General features: G+C 39.0%; 1 protein-coding gene across 1 annotated transcript in view; it reads right to left on the bottom strand.

Annotated features, from left to right (window-relative positions):
- brinp1 (bone morphogenetic protein/retinoic acid inducible neural-specific 1) overlaps positions 1–21162 on the bottom strand; it is a 96115-nt gene that overhangs the window by 25636 nt on the left and 49317 nt on the right. Inside the window, exon 4 of the mRNA XM_063890334.1 lies at positions 15138–15307. Within this exon, the coding sequence (XP_063746404.1) occupies positions 15138–15307 (170 nt within the window). The remainder of the gene's footprint in view (positions 1–15137; positions 15308–21162) is intronic.

Below are 21162 nucleotides of genomic sequence, written 5' to 3'. Positions count from 1 at the left end.
AGAAAGGAATGAGTGAAACCTCTCCTCTTTTCAGCTGCCTTTGCTCATTAAGTTCTTCCAATAGCTCCTAATGGTACTTTTACAAGGTTCCAAGAAGCCAAAAGAGATAGCACTCAGCAGAAGGTTTTAAGGGAGGGACTAGATGAATCTCACCATAAAAATCGTTTTTATTCTTCCGGGTCTTTGTAGAGCAGCGCTTTAGGTTGTACGTGGCAGAAATATTAAGATATTATTATATGTATTTGACAGCTATCAGTTTTGTTTTTAAATTCAGGAAAAAATATTATGTTACTATATTTTCTTATGCATTTGATACCAGTCAGCAATAGTTGGCACAGTAGGGGTTTCTTTCAGCACAGTTGGAGAATTCTGTTTCAACAGAGGCTCATGAGCTGCATTTTGTGACCAGAGTGTGTTGCTACTAGTGAATGTCTTTGGATATCAACCCGCAACTGAGTTTTTGACCAGAAACGCCTTGAAGTTGATATAGTGAATTTGTAAGCAGTTAAACAATTGCATTTGGAGTCATGTTTCTAACCATTTAGCAGCGGTCTAATATTAATGAAACCTGAGTTGTTTTTGGTCTCCACTAATTTCTGAGGCAAATATCTGGCTCTTAAACTGCTTATTGCTTCACTATGTTATTGAGCTTGCTTTATCTATCAGTCATTTGGTGCTTGTAGGTAGCAGGAATAGGTTTGATAACAGTTTGATTAATGAAAAGAGTGAGGGATAACCAAACAACAAAAGTTGATGGATGGTTTATCAACATTTGAAAAGATAATGGGCTAATGTTTTTCCTACGCTGATATTGTCCAGCAGTGGCTCAGTCAGTAGGGGCTTGGACTGGGAATCGTAGGGTCGCCGGTTCAAGTCCACGAACAGACTTGAAATATTGAAAGTGGACTGCTACTTGGACAGGTCCCAGTTCACCTCCTAGGCCCTGCTGTGGTGCCCTTGAGCAAGGCACCGGACACCTCCAATCCCCCCTCCCCATTGCTCCCCGGGCGCTGCACGATAGCTGCCCACTGCTCCTAGTACTAAGATGGGTTAAATGCAGAGGACCAATTTCACTGTGTGTGCTCTGCTGTGTGCATGTATGTGACTAATAAAGATATATAATCTATATAATGGTGATTTTGTTATGTCTTTTATCAGAACTAAGATGTTACAGTTACTCGACAATGTTCTGATCTCTCGTGGTGCTGAAGGTCTGCCTTGAGCTTGAGGATAAGTGAAGACTGAATTTTAAATCCATGATGACAAGCCTGTTTTAACATAAGAGTAGTTAATGTTATTGTTGGATTGTTTATGAATCTATCTAATTGTAAAAAATGTTATTTTTGATACTGATAAATTGTTGGTAGACCGCATTTATAATACAGATCCCTGGAGCACACAGGTTTTCTGCTGCAGTAAAAATATTGTTTGTGAGAGGCTAACAGAAAACACATTTTAATCAAAGCATCTTTAAAAATCATGTTGTGAATCTTGCAAATGATTACATCTACTGTGCATTTTGATGAGAGGGACAGGATATCAGAGAGAGGGAAAGAGCAGGAAGTAGCTTAAAAACTATATAGTTTTAGTAATTCAAAGCTTTCAGCTGCTGAACAAAGCCCCGCCCCACGGCAATTACCATTAATGAGTCATCAAAAATTACCAATGTTCGTAAGATGTATGGCCTCACTAACTTGTGCATTCTACACTTATACGTGTGAGTGTGTGTGAGTGTTGGCGTGTGTATATGTCCGTAAATGACAGTGTAAAACCTATTTTCCTGTCTTTAATGTTGATACGGCACCAGATGGTGGGCTGACAAGCAAGAAATTAGACAGATGTATATCTTACCCTTGGCATCAGGCTGTTGGGGGAAAATGCAAAATCATTGGGAGACAGACAGTGACAGACATGGTAGGAGAACTATGCAATCTTAGTATGATAATGCTTTTGAATACATTTTCATCATCATAGAACACATGGTATTCACATTACAGTGCATCAACATGATTGCAGTTTGCAGAGTAATGTGTATGTGTTAAAACACATACAGTTTGATGACATTCAGTATGGGGTGACAGACAAACATCAGTTTTAGAAATATTTTACCACTCTATTGTGATGGATATGACTATAAAAACTATTATAAAGTCAGTTTATGTATTCCCCTGTACAATAGGCTCACCTGACACTGAACAAATAGACTTTAAAACTGTAGTGTCTGTTTTTTTTGTTTTTACAAGATACCTTTTGTTTACATCCTTGAGGAATAATGCATTCCAAATAACGCAGAATTGGATATTAGGTCTAATAAGTTATAATGGTTACTGGAATTGCTCTATCAATAAGTTGCATTGCAGACTTGCTGTGCTCCCTTTATGAGATGAAAATCATACTGTAATATGTTTACTTTTTTCCCCAATTATATCAGCAGGATTTCAGCCTCTGGGTAGTGGGCTATGGAATAAGAAATGTGTTTGGATTTGTGTTGTGTTTCTCTTGTTAGGATCTTCAGAAAAGCTTGGGTGTGTGGTAAACTTTACTATGTTAGATTATTTTAAGGTGTGGTTTAAAAAAACTAAACAAATTGTACATCAACAAGACTAACAGCTCCAATTCCTCTTCGGTTATTGCAAATGAATTCCACCTGGGTTTAGAAATTTCGGGAATTAATGTTATTTTCACTATCAACCTTTCCTTTGATAGTCCAATTTCATCCGAATCACAATAAAGCTATGTTTGTCTATTTTATTGAAACAATAACGTATTTTTCTCTACAACTACGTGATTGTGTTTGACACAAAAACTGTAAATGACACATTTGTTTTCATCTCACTTTATTTTCCATTCAACATTTTTTATCTAACTGGTTCCAAGCCTCTCCCTTCTTTATTTCCTTCCAGGTAAGCAATGAACTTTGAAATGCACTTCATGGCCTTGCAAAGAGTTCATGTGCAGATTGATTACACAGCTACACTTGTCTATCACACTCTACCATCTTGATGGCTGCTGACGGTGCTGTTTTCCTTCCTTTTTTGTTTTGCTTATCACCGAATGAATTACTTCCTTCCAAAGGTTGTGTTGCATGATATATGATGAGTAAGAGTCTGTCCTCTGTCTCCAATCGACATCTTCCCAGGTGGCAAAGCAAGCATATGCACCAGCTCAGGCACATTTACATTGCACACAAATCACATCCTCCAATGGATGTGCATAAACATGAGCAGCTTGCCACAGCCAGTTTCCAATTCAGTAATTTTCTCCAAAAATTATTATTCCAAGTTGCGAGCGGACATACCCAGCTTTATGGATTAGAGACTGACCCTTGTAATCTGAATGACTTTCGGAGGCCAGTATGCAGCATTTGTATGGCTCTGTCTTTCATTTTCTCCAGCACACACCATAAGAGTGCTGTGCCCCAGATTATGAAAATTAAGTATAACGCAATAAAAATACAAGGAGCAATCAAAGGACTGAAGTGGGCCGAGGGGGATTTAGAGGATTTGGATTATTAAGCAGAACACAACAGTGGATTCCCACTGGGCCCAGACTGTATCACAGCCCACAGCCCGAAATCACGGTTCTGGAACATCCTCTCTAATTGTCATCTGTCATCAAGAAAATCATTTAAGCAAATAAATAAGGGATGATGCACATGAGATCCTAAGGTTCTTCTGTTTTTGCATTTTCTGTTCGCAACTAAAAGCACACATACTATTCCCCAAGCCCCAAATGTTGGAAAACTAACTTTCTCCTATCTGGGCAAACTTTGTTTTTCAAAATGCAAAATTCATCCTGGTGACATACATACTATGAAACAGGAATGTGTAGGTGTAGTTCTGGACATGCCTTTATGTGGGTGTGTTAAAACACAATTACATTGCTACTGTCTTCATATTTTAAAAATAATCCTGATCCTGTTTTTTTTACTAAATTGAGTGTCTATAAACAGGGTTTTTCCTTCTAAAAAATGTGTAATATACTCCTTTCTTGTTGTGAAACATTCTAGGGCCTCATTAATTCTCTCTCATTTCTAATTTAGTCTCTGTTTCAAACTCCTAAGTGAGTGTTCTTGACTGTTAGGGTCATTCGATCGACTAACAGATGGTTTTGATGAGGGACCAGGGTCTGTATTAGCTTGTCTTTGTTGCTTACATGCATCCTCAGTTGCTTATTAGGTCAGCAATTTTTTTGACCTCAGGCATCCAATAACATTTTCCTAAGCAAGCAATCTTCTTGACTGTAAATTAGAATATAAATAGTACTGTGTTCTTAATTTATTTAAAAACTTGTGCCATTACTGTCCATGTGTTTTTAGCACACACTCTAATACACTTGCACAGTTGACCTTTATGGTGCACCTGTCTTTAGTTTACCACCAATTAAAAAGTCTCATTAGGAGTGACAATTTTTAGTTCCTTAAATGTAGAGAGTTTGGAACATTAATTTGTAATTGCTGGAGGAAAACGTCTGCTCATGACAGAGAAAACACATGCTATTACTGAACCAAACGAAGCCATGCAAATATTCCTACCCAGAGTAATTGTAAAATAGACCTACTTTAACTTGAAGTGTTGTGAATTATTAGGGATAATTACAGGCCTCTTCAATTGTAAGATTCTTGTGATTGAGAATTAGGGGGGAAAAAGGAAGTAATCGCTTTCCTAATCAATAATGTCCAAATAATTAATCGTTGAATGTTATGTGAAAAAACGTTCAACTCAATAGGAAATAAAGAAATACTTATTTTCAATTAACTAACCTATTTCTATAAAGCATGAAATAACATCAACATGCTCTCCATATAAGTGTTAGCTTCAATTGGCAATGCAGCAGTCTGAGAATTGAGAAGGAAACATTGTATGTTTTGGATATCATCCTTGGATATCTTGACGCTCTCGCTTGCAAAATAAGACCTCTTTTCATCAAGTTCATTAAAATGATCACAGCATATGGAGCTCTCATTATTTCTATAATTCCTGCAACTTGTCACGGGAGCATTCTGTCTTCACTCCAGTTTTCTTCAATATGAGGAGTATATTTCTCAGAAACAAACCCTCTTTATTATACTGTGTCCCCAAGTTGCCTTTCAACTTGAAAGACCAAGAAGAATAAAATGTGGTTTGAAGCTATGTGAGATACGGAAAAACGAGGGATGAAGGCAACAAGATGAGTGAGTCGGACAGGGAAGAATTCTGTAAGCTTGAACTGTCTTCATTACACACTGCCTCTGCTGAGCCTTCCTATTATGCCCATCACCTGCCTTTCTCTTAATGACTTGCTATTTCCGGATACATGGAAATGAAGTGATGGCTCGTCAGTAATTCTCAAAGCCTGATGGTGGGAGATCTCTGAGGACATATTTTTTTCTGCCTTGTTCGTATCGTATAACATGTGGCTAGTGTTACTGAATGTCACATCACATTAGTGAGACAATGCAACACATTTGGAAGAAACAGCATTATATAGCATTCCTTTGTTGAATGTCTAAAGTAGTATCCATTGGAAACTACAAGATGTGTCTGTGGAAGCCAATTGTAATGTGATTTGTTTTAAATAACACTGAGAAAATGATAAACTTTCGGGCCTTTCTAATTATAACTGTGGCAATCTCAAGTGTGCAACTCAAGCAACGCTGCATGGAAAATTTGTCATGCTTGCTTGTGGCAAATGCAAATTAGATGTAAACTGCTTCAAACTTGGCTACTGCAGTCGACAAAAATCTGGGTCATATTGTTTACATGCACATTTTTTTCTTATTTATCATGAGACACACATGACTGGACTGTGAAATGAGAAATGGAATAGTATGGATTTAGCTACCACACCACCATCACCCACAGCACTGCAGCATCATCAGGAAATATGCATATTGAGCGCTGGTGTAAATCAGAGTAACTCTATGCATAGGTGACCTTGCGATGGATGCAGTAAGCACACTCCCCAGGAGGAATGCATACTCACGCACTTCATGCATGACGGAATATACAGTGCACATCCCACATGCATACAGAAGGCAGGATAGCATGCGAGCACGTATACACAGAGTCGATTCCTAATCGTACTTCTTCCTGTATTATCACACTTTTCCACAAGAAGGCAGTCACTCGTAAAAATGACATTTTCTTTCCATTAAAACACTCCACTGGGTATCTTATTTTCATTCCTAAATGACCCTCCCTCCCCACTGGAGTCCTAGCTTGCAATAATCAGGTTCAGTGACACAAAGACAAACAACCACATACCATTTATTTATATCAGCAAGGTTTCTTATTGGTCACAGCGGGAAGAGACCTCTCTTTGTACTAACAACATTTTTTTTTTTGTTTAAAAACCCTACTGATGTACGATATGGAGAAGCTTGTCCCTGTTATTAAATTATACATCTTTTTCACTAAATTACTAAATTATGGCAGAGGGATAAAATTGCTACACCAGTGGGAAAGGCATCAGAGCTGTGCAGCTCAGTGTAGCTGGAAAGAAGTGACAATGATGATTAATACAGATGAAGGCACAAGAGGACACTGAGTAATGATTTATGAATCAGTAAAAAGGGATCATACCCCTATGTTGAATGGCTTCTGTGATTTTTCTCAATTTAATAAAAGAGTGGAAGGCATTCATAAGGATAAATGATGTACAACAGGATTCTGCCCCACTGTATGAACTCATTGCATTGTATCCTCTGGCTGGCTTCAGTTAAGCAGTTCTAATGTTTGCTCGTTTGTATGTCTATATATATGTTTGCTTGCATGCTTTCCTAAAAAATAAGATAAAAAAATGGAAAGAGGCAAGGTAAGAGACACAAGTATTGTGTAATTATACAGTTGTGTTATTCACCTTTTGATAGTTGTGGTTCTGTACTTTGTTTTACCTTGTTTGTGGCCTTTGTGACATAGCTGTGGTTACGGTTCTTTTTTAACTGCAAAAAGTAAATAACAAGGCTAAGATTGTGCTGAAAGGCGCCAACAGCGCTGTGGGGATATGTCTTGGTTTTGATTAACATTCACATGTAGCTAAGACCTCTTAAGCAGTGCAACGGCTCAGGGAGACAGAAGAGGATATCAGGGATGTGAGGTTTGATAAATTCAGACAGCCGCTATGCACGTAGTCTATCAGCCCACACATTTAGTGGCAAGCAATTGGATAGATGTATCCAGCACAAAGGACACGCACACATAGGAGAAAGCTAGTCCACACTGTTCAAATCTGTCTATTATCTGACACTTCCTTTATTACTGATATTTAATAGTTATGCATTTCATTAGCAATACAATCTGTGTTCCTTAGGGACCAATTTGACATGTAACCTTAAAAGCACATGAATAAATGCATTTTCAGTTTTCCAAACCATTTCAGCTTGCACAGCATGGCAACCTGTAGGAGTCTAATAACACTCAAACAATTGTTTGTATTTCTCGCTGATGAAGAGACAACTGAGTTTTATAATGAGAAGGCTTGGCGTTACTGCCTGCGCAGATGTCTGATGTCATCAAAGGCTGATTGTTATATGTCCTGCTGGCTGCCCTGATGTTCACATACTGTTCTGCTGCTTCATTAGTAGTCTGATAATGACTCAGTTAATCAAATAATACTTACAACATTTTTACAAAGCATAAATGTTGTTTTTGATATACTGCAGATACTATATTTTGATTTAAATATAGAATTATATTCTATATTTTTTGGTTTCATGATGGTATCCTCCTATCAGTCTATTTATCAGATTAAATACCAATCCAAAGATCCAAGAAGAAATATGTATATTTTTTGTATATTTCTTAACCAATCACAGTAATGTCAGCCTTGTATCATAGACAAAGCATAAACATTAGCTTAACTCTTTGCTATTATTTATTGCATCATACACCTTAGCTTGTTAACCAATCAATCAGGGTGAAGTGCTAACATCAGTTACAGGCTTTGCGCGCTTCGAAGCACAGAACAACACACCTGCGCAGAAAACCACCCCCCCTCACCAATGACCAGGCTCCGTGTCTGTCCCCAGCCAGTGTGAGGAGCACACTGCTGAGGATTAATACCCGCAAGACTGCGGGACCTGACAACATTCCTGGTAGAGTGCTGAGGGACTGCGCAGAGAAGCTCATGGATGTCCTCACAGACATCTTTAACACCTCCCTGAGCCAGGCTGTTGTTCCCACGTGCTTCAAGGAAACCACCATCATTCCTGTGGCGAAGAAGTCATCTCCAGCCTGCTTTTCAACGACTACCACCCCATCGCACTGACTTCAACCATCATGAAGTGCTTCGAAAGACTGGTCATGAAGCAGATCAAATCCCCTCCTCCTCCCTGGACCTGTTTCAGTTTGCCTACTGAGCTAAACGGTCCACAGAGGATGCAATCACCTACGCTCTACACCCAGCCCTCACACACCTGGACACTAAGAACTCCTACGTCAGAATGCTATTCATAGACTTCAGCTCAGCATTCAACACCATCATCCCCCAGCAGCTTGTGCATAAACTTACAGACCTGGGCCTCAGCCCCTCTTTCTGCAACTGGTTCCTGGACTTCCTCACAGAGAGACCACAAGCTGTCCGGGTCAACAACAACACATCGAACACACTAACACTGAGCACGGGGCCCCCCAAGGCTGTGTGCTCAGCCCCCTTCTCTTCACCCTGCTGACCCATGACTGCAAACCCAGCTACAGCTCCAACCACATCGTGAAGTTCGCTGACGACACTACCGTGGTGAGTCTCATCAGCCACAACGATGAGACTAACTACAGGAAGGAAGTGAACCAGCTGGCCCGTTGGTGCCAAAATAACAATCTCTTCCTCAATGTTGTTGACTTCAAGAGAACCCACTCCCTATCCCCCCTCGCTCGGAACATCAATGGTGCTGCTGTGGAGCAGGTGAGCTGCACAAAATTCCTGGGTGTGACCATCACAGACGACCTCACCTGCAACAACAACACCACTGCACTGGCAAAGAAGGCCCAGCAATGCCTCTACTTCATCAGGAAGCTCAGGCGAGCAGGACCACCACCATCCCCGTCATGCTCTCATTCGGCTCCACTGAGAGCATCCTCATCAGCTGCACCGCCTCCAACCGCATGAGCCTGCAGCGCATCGTGAATTCTGCCCAGAGGATCATCGGGGTCTCACTCCCTACACTACAGGACATCTACAGCACCCGACTCACCCGCAAAGCACTCGGCATTGTGGGGGACCAATCAGCTGTTTTATTCATTGCTTAAGTAAGTTTGCATTATTCCATATTGCATACATGTGCTTATTAATGTATGGACACACAGAAATACTGAATAAAAGAAGACTCTTTTCTCATTGACCCTTAGGAAATCAAGTAAAAGAGAAGCTGACTTGGCATGGCTTCAAAAATATTGCACAATGCTCTTTAAATATAGTTGAATTGAATATTCTTTTTTTTCCATCATGATGATTTAATGAAATGTCAATGAAGTACATGTGTGTGTGTTAAAATGATGTCTGCAAAACACACAGCTGAACACATGGCTCAACACGTATAAAGTCTTAGAAAGCTGGTTAATGAACTAATCATGAGGCCAAAATTGCACTTGCCTCACAAAATGTTCCATTGGGACAAAAAAGACCTCTCTTCAAACCTGCTTACCTGCAGACAGGAAGTGTCTGAAACATTTCTGCTCTATTGACACATGTTTTTTATCCTGATTGTAAGTTTGCACTCCAAAGCAGGTCTCACAGCCATACTGAATCAATATTGGAGGAGCAAAGCTTTGTTCTCTGTGTTTATAGATCCGTTCCTTCTGCTGGACTTTGCTTCCTCTGCACATTCTGATCACAGTCTGTCTGCTGTTGACGTGACTGGAGAACTGCAATTTAGGCTGCCTTTATTTATAGGCGATGCCTGTAAAGTCCAGGCTTGTACATTTTTGATTGACAGTCATGGAGATTTTTAAAGAATATTTACAAAAATGTAACCAAATTCATGGTCTTTATTGATTTAAATGCTTTTTACTTTAATCGTTCACATTTTTTACGTTATTAAAATTCTCACGATGGGGCTATCTGAAGACATCATGATTACACAGTAGGTGCATATGTACTAAGGACCTGTCATTTGAAATATGTAATGTATTTATAATGTGCTGAACAATTATGTCAGGCTAAAGGTTCCTGAAAATCATCTACTGTAGTATCGACCTTTGCAGAATCTTCCTTTACGCACATCAAAATACTAACTGATAGCCATGCCATACAGCTCTCAAGTTTTATTAAATGCAAATTATAGCATTGAAGACAGGCGACAGTTTTCTTTCGAGAGAAGGTGCCCAGGCTATTAGAAAACTGTCTGTTGCTTTTAAATGAGATGAGAAAACTAAATGTGATTGCCCATTACTGAAGGCTAGGCCAACTCAATCTTCTGATAATTCCTCAACAATGTATTCTTTCCATTTCATCGTTAACTCTATTTTCCACTTCACGATTCTTCCCGTAGTCAAGAAAATTGCATGAAATGTTGGTCATATCTAAGTTTGCACATCGGGAACAGGAACATTTCATATTGAGCCTTTGATGTGTTTGTAAAAAAATAGTGGTCAAAGGTATCTAAAAATATGCATCATGTAGTGTTATATAAACTGAAGAAACAACTACATTTTACATAAGGCAAAACAAATGAATGTGATTATACAGTATATTAAGAGTACTGAGCTGCTGCTATACTATACTAAACAATGGAGACACCTAAGCTAAGTGCACAGTTATTAGCACCATCCCTAATGTATACCCTATGTGTACAGAGCCCTTTTTGTAGTACTTAATAGAGCAAACCTATTACACTGCTATTTCATCCTGTTAGGACTCATCTTGAGTTTAAAACAAGTCATTACTAACCCCAGGACGTTGCAGAACTCGATAGATGTAGTCTAAATCATAAACTTACTTGAAAAAATCACTTTATCACCGATTCACCCCTAGCCCTTACACCAAACTCAGACAAAGCGGCACCTCTTGACATATGCTTCAGGTCCATCGGGCTAGATAAGCGGACATGCAATCTACTCCACTTAGGACTAACTTTGTGCATGTGTGTGAGCGAGGTTGAATGAGGGTGTGTGGGTGTGTGTGGGTGTGTGTGTGTGTGTGTGTGTGTGTGTGTGTGTGTGTGTGTGTGTGTGTGTGTGTGTGTGTGTGTGTGTGTGTCTGTGTGTGTGTCTGTGTCTGTGTGTCTGTGTCTGTGTGTGCGCTGTATGGATACTTTCTCCTCTCAACACCTCCTGCCTTGCTTTCCTCAGATACTGACTCAGCAGTGACTGTCAGGTCTGCTTAATTTTGTCATGGTTGACTTCCTGCTACCTGGAGTCTCATCTGCCAGAGCCCCTTAATCCACTTGTCACTCACAACCACAAAAAGCTAGGAAGGTGGTCCTTGAATTAAGACAAGGAAGTGGAGCATTGGTGAGTGAATGGGAGTGTAAGGTTGGGGGATGTTGTGCAGGTGCACAGGTGCAGGTGCAAGGCAGCAGCTGAGGTTGTTTCAGAGTTATGTAAAACGTCAACCTTATTCCAAGAATATGCCTAGAAAAAGCACATACATCTGTATTCCATGTAAGCAATGTGATGTATGATAATAAACAGATAAGGTTATGAAAAAAGAGGTTACGATATTAAAGCGATGGTTCTGTCTCTCTTCCCACATGTTTTTGTTCAATGAAATTAAAAATGCATTCACTCAATGTTACTTTAGCCAGAGCCACAGGCGAGACGGGCATAAGGCGTGCAGCTGTTGCTCAGGATGAAGACATGGAAAGAGGATTGGCAGAATGGGCAGTCCTGAGGAGGTTTGGTGATGTAGAGGGGGGAGATAAGTTTTATTAGTTTTCATGGCTCTCTATATTCCGTCTGTGTCCAATTATGCCTCCAGGTTGCCAACACTACTGCTGATCTGCTATGAGAAAAACTAGCAGTTTCTGTAGAAAGCAATATAGTAATCAAACATATTGGCTGCTTATGTTTGCAACAGCCTAGTGCTGAATGTGCATGATTTTAAAAAGCTCGCCCCAATGGATTAGATTTTGGTTCAGGCATTTTGATAAGGGATTTTTTGTCAAATTAGTAAAACTTAGATATATAATTTTCAGCATCCCAAGACATCTGAATTCAATCAAATGGAATATAAAAACTTCAAACAGCAATTCATGCCTTCATGGTTGAATAATACAACCCATTAATCTAAGCCTCAGATGAGACTTTACTGGCATCGTTGCCATAGTCAGATTAAAATGGATGTGATGCTAATAGTGTGATTCATTGCATCTTTACCCTTGTTGATGTACTTTTATTGTAAAAATGCTCTAAATATGGGATTCATCTAGTACATCAGCAGTAGAAATCGTGCTTTATTGGAACCCACATCAGGAATCCCCAGATAAATAAAAGAAAATTCCTTCATACACATGTCTCTTCAAATGATCCCAAATTGCAAAACGTCCCTCAGTGATTCTGAGTTGAATATCAAAGTAACATGTGGTAAGGATAAAGGTATACACAATCATGTGACATTCCAAGTTCTCTGAAGTGCAGCCTATTTTCAAAACTGCTATCTTCTAAGCAATGTGTTATTTCAGACCCAGAAAAAACCCCAGAGAAGTCTAAATAATTATGCTCACCAGAGCTTGAAATTAACACAAACTAACTCACTCAGTCTAGGTAGAATGTGACTGTGGCAGGTAACACCTACAACACAACCGGCAGGCTTTGTTGGCTGAGGTTTTTCTGACCCTGTTTCCATATCAACAAATTGCTTCTCTGCTACTGAGGCTTCAACTTTGTGTGTTAATTTATTCTCTCCCACCTAATAAAAAAATATATGTATATATGTTCATTAAGTGTTATGTTTTCAATTATTTCATCCCCAGCACAGTAGTTTTTTATTGTAGCAGAAGTGCACACCAACACATTGCAGTCGGATGGCAAATGTATAAGGTCTCGTATTATGATATATATTTGAACAATATGTTGTAGGGCAATGTCTATCTAACATATGTCTGTGAAGTGCATTGCTCAAAAACAAACAGATCACCCATTGAAGCCATGCCTCATACCCCTCTGTTTTAGCCCTATTCCTGAAGTGCTGATTCTGTGACTGTCACTTTAAATTTGAGCTGACCTGAAGCTGACCACGCCCCTTTGCAGTGTCATACAGTGACATTATATGAATTATATAAACAACAACTCTAAAACTTGATTTATAGTCGGTGAAAAAAGACTGAATACACAGACACAGAGCTGCCTACTCGAGGGGATTCAGCTCGAGACTGTATTGCGGACGATAGGTTGGGACGTTTCACATGGGTGGGACGTTGCCAGGAGTTGAAAGAAAAGCCAGCCCACATTTCCGATGTGATGTCAAGTCCGCAGCAAATCTGGATCAGCTCGTTTGTTCCCCCCGTTTTTAGAGATTTTGTTAAGGAAGAAAAGAGAGAGGGTTGTATTTTCTGACACTTTGTGAGTCTCCTTACACACATATTTATGTATAAAAGACATCAAAAAGTGCATATTGCATAATAGGGGACCTTTAACCGAGAGTAATTGGCGAGAATGACATTTGGATAATTAGTTTGTTTCTTTCTCGAAATACACTTGTAGACATAGCCTTTCTGTGTATCTGTGATGTGATTTACTTATAAGTGAACTTACTTGGGTGGAATAATTCCAGAAATACAGTGATGTATTTTGGTAATCAACGCTTGGTTCCTCCTGGTTATCTGGGTCCCCACAGAGATACTGGGAGCAAACAGTCTCCGCTGCTGAACTGCTGACTTGTTATCAAGTTTACATCTCTCACACATTCCTCAAGCAATGCTTCAGGTTTTTCTCCAACTTTATTTTTTTAGTTTCTGGATATGTATTGCCTTGCAAACTAGTTGGACATCAGCAAGGACATAGCAGACAGGGGGTTATGTCCTGAGCAGTATTATTTATTGCTATAAAGATATATTCATGATAAATATTTGTCAAGGACAATTTCAGGAAAATGCCGCTCTCATGTTGATTATTAACCATGCTGATGCCACCTCCCTTTGAACCTGAGACTAGAATGAACATTTTAGCTAGAATTTTTTTTTTTTTACTCTGATCTGATGTGGTTCTATTTGATGTAATTTTTACTCTACAGTTGCTTTGCCTAGGCCTGTCTCCTCGCTGTTCCTGGATGAATGAGCTTGTGAATGACCAAAACCGGCAAGCAGTTGCAGGCAGTAAACTCATGCAATCTGAACGACAGGCTGTCAGAACGAGGTGACTGTCTTCAGCTTCAAAATAAAGGTTATTGTTCAAAAACCAAATTCTTCATACCCTGTCACTGTTTGTTTATGTTTATGGAAAACCAATTTTAAGCCGCTTGGTAACATTTATATTTTTTCAGTTTAAAACCCTGCTTATCGAACCCTGAAATGTAATGATTATGCAAACAGGAAGTATGTGATTAGAATCACAGACTCTTCATATTTCAGTAACATGTATGTAAAATAAAGTGTTGCATTACATCGGCTCCCATCCCGCACTACCTCACACTGTGGTAGCCTTGGTTTCTTTTTAAAACACCTACTCCTCTTTATAAGTACTTTTGTGCATTATGTTAATTATGTAAGCTTGTGTATTAAAACTAGCTTATCTGTATAATGCTACCTCACAGCTTATGCTGATGTTATCTCATTTAGATGCACTTCTTGTTATCTTAGTTTTTCAGTTACATTCATTTGTATTACACAGTCCGCCATCTGTCTCTGGAGGAAGTGAGACTAAGGTGTTTGTGTGACTGTTAAATCACATGATTTATGCGGAGGATGGTAAACCATGTTTTGTTTTCTAGACAGGATATTCACTCTGTATTTCTAAACATGTTGTTATGGTTGGCAATAACCTGATCAGAAAATACTAAAAAAAGGGTTGTATTAGAGGCCAATAACTGCTCATGTTGTTTCTCTTTAGTTCTTTATCAAATTAAGGACAGATAGCAAGATCACTAAAAAGCCATTCATTGTAATATAATTCACTATAGTCTAATATGTACTAGATTCCTATTTTTTTTTAAATCCAGTTTTGTGAAAATAGTATTTGTCATTAATTGCATCTGTATGTGATCGCACATCTTCAATAAGCACCAACCTTGATGGCATTGGTGGAAATTTGGATCTCATGCAGCTTCCTCATCGTGCCGTCACGGTCAATGAAGTAGGATGAGGCCAGCTGATGAAGGGCTTCCACGTTCTGAGTAGCGTTGGCAAGCTTCCTGTCCAGTTTGTTTTTGGCCAGGTACATGGTCAGTGCCTCCTCCCCTAAAGGTAGCACAAGGAAACGAAAAACAAGATTAGTATTATTCATACTGCCTTTGAAGTTTTGGGGGGGATGAAAAGTACTGGATTTAACAAGTAAAAAATGTAGGATCTCAATTGACAAAATCATGTTGATTTAAGGTGCACTGAATAAATATTGTGAGTGTACAGAAGACATCTTCATTTTTTAGAATTGTCCCATGCAGGCTTATCTCAGAAGCCAACAGAGCTCTTAACAGGAGGGATAAGACAGTGGTCTGAATATCAAGGCAAGCACTTCTAGCTTGTGAAACCAGATGCCCCAGTTTTCCAGGAACAGTCTCTGTATTTGCTGCTTTATCCCTTTCTGGCACCATCCCCAGAAATGTCCCCGGATTTACCTCCATTGCGATGGTATTATTTCCATGAGAGGTCTAGTGATATAGAATTGTACCTCAAGACCACAGGAATTTTATCCTGTGGAGAAAAAATGCATCACATCCGGTATCTTTTTGCCTCAGCTACCCCAGGCAGAGAAAGACAAATTGCAGGTAAACAAAGAAATTGAAAATAGCATAACCGTTTGCAGACATTTCATTAGTGCAGATAAATTAGTAAAATACCAATGAGTACAGGAGGCTAATTAGGAGTCACTTGGGAAGGATTGTACCTGTTTAACTGTAATGTGGCATTGTGTGGCCTGTTCTTAGATAACCAGAGTCCATCCCATTTATTTTTCAGCTGGAAAATAAATGAAATTATCTGTGGATGGTTAAAAATGTAATTACTGACCAATCTGGTGATAATAACTCTGCCTGAGTGGTTGTTTTCTGTTTCTTTCTCTTTTCCTCCCTACCACTTGTAGTTCTATTCTTTCGAACAATGGTTTTAAACCAAAGAAGAATACTTTAAATGCCACGTTGTTTTCTCTTAAATCAACAGCAATTTGTTATGTGTCTTGCTGGCATAAGTATCTGCCAATTAGTTTAGAAGATTTTAGCCATTCACTCCTAATCATCCATTGTTATCTTTGTTTATAGTGTTTTTGCTGTCATTCCTGAAAAAGTTGAGTGTAGATTTAATGGAACCTGAAATTCTAACTCTTTGACAAAGCATCCACCTTTAGTGTGAAGTGAATTTAAATCAGCTCAACTGCAAAAGGGTCATAAATACTGTGAATATACAAATGATTATGCATACATAAAATCAGCATGCCTTTAATCTCTCTCCATTAATGCAGTACTATGCCCAGATTCATATGTGTGATGAGGGAAATTAAGCCATCCCCCATCCTAAACAGTATGTTAAGTTTGAAAGTCCACAGGAAAACTGTGAGGGGTCTGTACTTAAACTTAACCACTGACCTTTCAGTAAGTGTTTGCGTACTGCAAATGGAGATTTTTCCAAGCAGTAACAGGGCCAAATATTTATAGAGCACCAGACAATCTCTCCGATTTGCATGCCATGTTTGTTTGTTGACTCAATAAAAATGGTTGAGCTGCTCATCCTTTACACATCATATTTTTTCCCATCTCTCATTCCCGTGAGCAGAAACAGACACATACAATGCAAACACACATTTTCTTCCGCAAGCACACACAAACTTGCCTTTGAAGATTACTGTTCAAATGGCAAACCTTATGCCTGGAACTTTTTCAAGAGCATGTCACATATGTTCAGGTTTCCAGTGATGTGAATGGTTATTTGGCCCCTAGCGATGCATTGGAATTGGTCACTTAACTTGTGGTGACCATGTGTAAGGGTGGGTAGCAGTCAGGGCAAATGTCTCATGCCTGGTTAGAGTAGAAGCACTGAAGGGACAAGAGCCCATTCTCTGACGCTGCCATGCCCTTTTACCCCCGGGGTGAGCAAAGTGACTTACACACACTTGACTTACACTACTGCACAAGAATAATGGTCTCACATTAAGCTCTTTTTATCTCCATTGCATCCTAGTGTGGTATAAAGGAGGTCCTCTGTACATAAATACAGTGTGGTTATTGCTGCTGGTCAGGCTAAATCATTTCCTCTGTGGCTTTAAAAAATTCATCAGTGTGCACCTTTCTGTAAGTAATACATTGTGTTACATTGTTACGGGGCTCCTCGCTGAGACACTGCCAGAAATAATCAGCTCATGCAGAGCGTATGTGTTTACAGCTCAGAGGTATTTAAAACAATGTACTGTTTCACCTCAAACAGTGTGTGTTTGCAAAAGGCATCTCCCACCGTACCTGTACCTTTTTCTATTTTGTGTGTGTGCACGCATGTGGATGTCAATGGAGGTTAAGAGGGCAAGTATGGTTTTAAAGTAATGGAATGGCTGGGAGTGCTCACTTTGGTGTTAATGGTACATGTGTGGGTCACTTTATGGAGCATATTAAACCATAATCCCACCATTTAACATAACATATACACACATTGAAACGTATGCTGTTATATTCGTTTATGTATTTTAACTTAAGTCTTTTAGGATTCTCGACCAATAGACCCGATCATAATAATTGTTTTTTAATTGTTCTGCATTTACAATAATTGTTCCATGTATGTCCAAATAAAAAATAGGAAAAAACAGCAGGTAAACCCAACTGGGGGAATGAACTTTGTTTTATTAACAGGAAAATATTCTACAAACAACATCTTTGACTATATTGTTATAATCTATCCTTAAAAAACAGGTGTATATAATTCCTAAAATAAAAAGCGTAACAACTGCAAACGCATAATACATTCCAATAAGTAGAGGAATGACTTCAACCAATTTTTTACTCAACCATAACTCGATTGTCCCTGCTTTATGCAAGAGATATTCTGAAAGTGAGGCTGTTGCTTTGAGATAGCCACGGTCTCAATGGCCAATTATACCCTGTGCATTTTGTGTTGGCTACAGAACAAGAGCAAGTCAAAAAAGAATCAAGTGCGACTTGGCAAAAAGGTAGCATCAACAGCTTCTGCAGGGCCGTCTTCCACTACCACCCAGGGCACAGTCATGGCTCTGCATATGAACTGTAGCCTCAGGCTTCAGTGACCACAAATCATTTCAATAAACTACTTCCACCTCTTCAATGCTGACAGCATGAGACTGGTGCACTGAAGAGGTCTCTGATCCAGTCATAGTGTTGAGTATGCAAGAGAGAGTAAGAGGGCAAATGAGTCCTCACTGCTGAGAAACAGTCCCTCCTACATGTGATATCTTTATTTGGTCAGTAACGGTTCTTTCCAGAGTCAGCCTGACCTTTAAGTGAGACCAAGAACACTTGTTTCTATTGAACATTTTAATAAGAAATACTAATCGATAAAATGTACCATTCTTCAAATCAATAATCTCAGAGGTCATGCAACCTTTCATGATCTGGTATTGTCAGTTTTGATATTTTGGCAAATCTTAGAAATGTCAAGTTGATTTTGCTGTGTTCCCGACAATGCTGGATGTTGTATTTGTAACTTGTCAACGTATTGGTTGCTGTTTAATCAGAAGTCACATAATCCCTCTTTCAGAGTTGGTGGTATGTCAGTTTGACCTCTAAAGCCCAAAATACTGGACAATGAGATTTATAAACTGAAGTTTTAGTCAATTTAATGTTCACATCTACTCTGAAATGAATACTTGCATCTCGCTTCTCTTTCCAAATTCAATCCCCCTCAGTACGGATACCAACAGAATTCACAGTGGGATAGCAGCGTTCTCACTCACAGTGCAAAACCGATTTCAAACATATGATGCAGAGGGAATGACAGATGGGGTGAAATATGACCCTCACAGCTTTAGCTTTGCTCTGGTAAAATGCAAATATCTGTCCTTCACAGCTTTTCTGATAGGACTACCTTCCTCTTGTATTTATACACAGCATGGTCTTTGTTGTGCATCGACTCATTCACTGTTCTATAGCCCCTCTACAGTCAATAAGCACCAACAGTTGTGTTCTCAGTGGCTGCAGGCAAACCAAAAACGTCAAACACCTACTATGTCAAACTGTTTTGATGTGTTTTTCTTTTCAGTTTTCAGCTTTAGAACTCAGTTTAATGTTGAGACATCGACCCACAGTCCTGGTGTCCTTTGTTTGGAAGTCTAAGATGTGTTCATTCTGGTTTGGCGTTTTCCGCGCGCAGCATGCACACAGGAGTCAGTCGGGTCATATGTTGAACTTCAAAATACATATCCCTTGATGCCTACATTAAAGCTTCCAAATATGCCAGTGACTTCACTTCGCGATGTATGAGGTAGTTAAAACGTTCAGATGGCAGAAAAGCAACAAATAATTGATCATTATTTCCTAAAACATCTCCGGCAGATGCTGTCAGTCAGTAGCAGAGGAAATATTCCTTTATTAAATGGTTACTTATTTTTCAATAAACATTTGATCTTAACATCAACAATGTAGAAGTATAACAACTGCAGCACAAGAAGTGAGTCATCCCCCCGCAGAACTCTGTACCTCTCCTTCAGCATTACGAAGCAGGCAAATCAAAATTAAATCTATAAACCTTTATATTCAGTAAAGAGTGTCTCCATAAATCCTGACATAAACAAAGGGTATTGTCACAAACAGTTTTTTGTTCTCTGGGGGCGTTGATGCCAAGTGCTTCCAGGCACCTCAGGCACCATTGTGTGAGAAAGGAAAAGAGGCCAAGGGACAATAAAATACAAACAAAGAGATAAGGACATTAAGTAAGGTCAAACTCTTCTCGTAGAATCCTTTAGTAATACTTTACTTAAGTTAGAGCTTTAGTTTTAAAAATTGGAAAAGGGATGGCATTGTATAATCCATTGAAAGGATTAAATGAGTGTCCTCAGCAAAAAACAATAGCACAGTCTCTTTCAGTGCCAAAGGAAGGGTGGATGGCTGGACATAAAAGTGTCAACAGAGGAGACCGGAGGGCCGTCCTCTATCCCTACCCCAACAGTTTATCCCTGCAAAAACAATATGCATAACCCTTATCACTATAGCTCTTAGCATAAATTGCCTTACCGTTGTTTTTGTTTTTTTGACTCAACAAAAAGCATATTGTCTATCTTTTGGAAATAAAAAAACAGGTTGAGACTCTTTCCCTCGTCATTTGCAAAGGTTGTGTTTAAATATTCTATAATTGTGCATTGTTCACATCAATGTTGGTTGGATTTCAGTCTTCTCTAAGATGTGCCTGCAATTTAGTTAACCTTGGTTGAGTCCTTGTACATTTGCACAATACAAGAAATTAGGGATCCACACAAGAACATAGCACAACTAGATGTAAAACACTTCACAGAATGGCTTAGCTTTAGTGGTGCCAGAGCAAAGCAATGCATGAATATAGAAATAGTTTACTTTTATTAGAAAATAAAACATGGGTCAGTTTGGAACACCATGACATTTGAAATGTTTTGTCATCTTGTTTTGAGGAAATATGCTTGTGCTGCTGTGTATTTTTCACTTCAGTATGAATCAGTTATCAACAAAAAAAAATATCCAAGAGAGATATTGCAGTTGACATAAAATTATTAAAATGAGCTAAAAAGTTAGATAAAAAGGTATCTTTTATCTGGGTTTGATGCTACCCAAATACATCCGTAAAGGTCCCTATTTCTCAGTGATTATCAGCTAAATCAGTAGCATTTCACTCTGACAGATAGAGATGGGGAACCTGAAGAAGAGCAAAAATAATATGCATTTTCTGTATTGTGAAACCATTAGGTTAAAAAAAGTGAAAATAATTTAGGTGGCATAACAACTGTTCATGGTCATGCAGTATAGTCATATTTACACATTCAGAGGAAATGTCTAATGCGGATTTTCACAACTGACCCTCAGCTCTGAGTTTCCTGTGCGAAGGAGCATTTTTTTTTTCTCTCAAGTATATAATGGCTCTTAAGACCAAACAGTGTAGGTGGCTAAAGAGAGATT

The sequence above is a fragment of the Eleginops maclovinus genome, chromosome 8, assembly GCF_036324505.1.
Source record: "Eleginops maclovinus isolate JMC-PN-2008 ecotype Puerto Natales chromosome 8, JC_Emac_rtc_rv5, whole genome shotgun sequence".
Lineage (NCBI taxonomy): Eukaryota > Metazoa > Chordata > Actinopteri > Perciformes > Eleginopidae > Eleginops > Eleginops maclovinus.
Note: the sequence above shows the minus strand (reverse complement) of the source record. Positions and strands in the feature narration are given on the sequence as shown.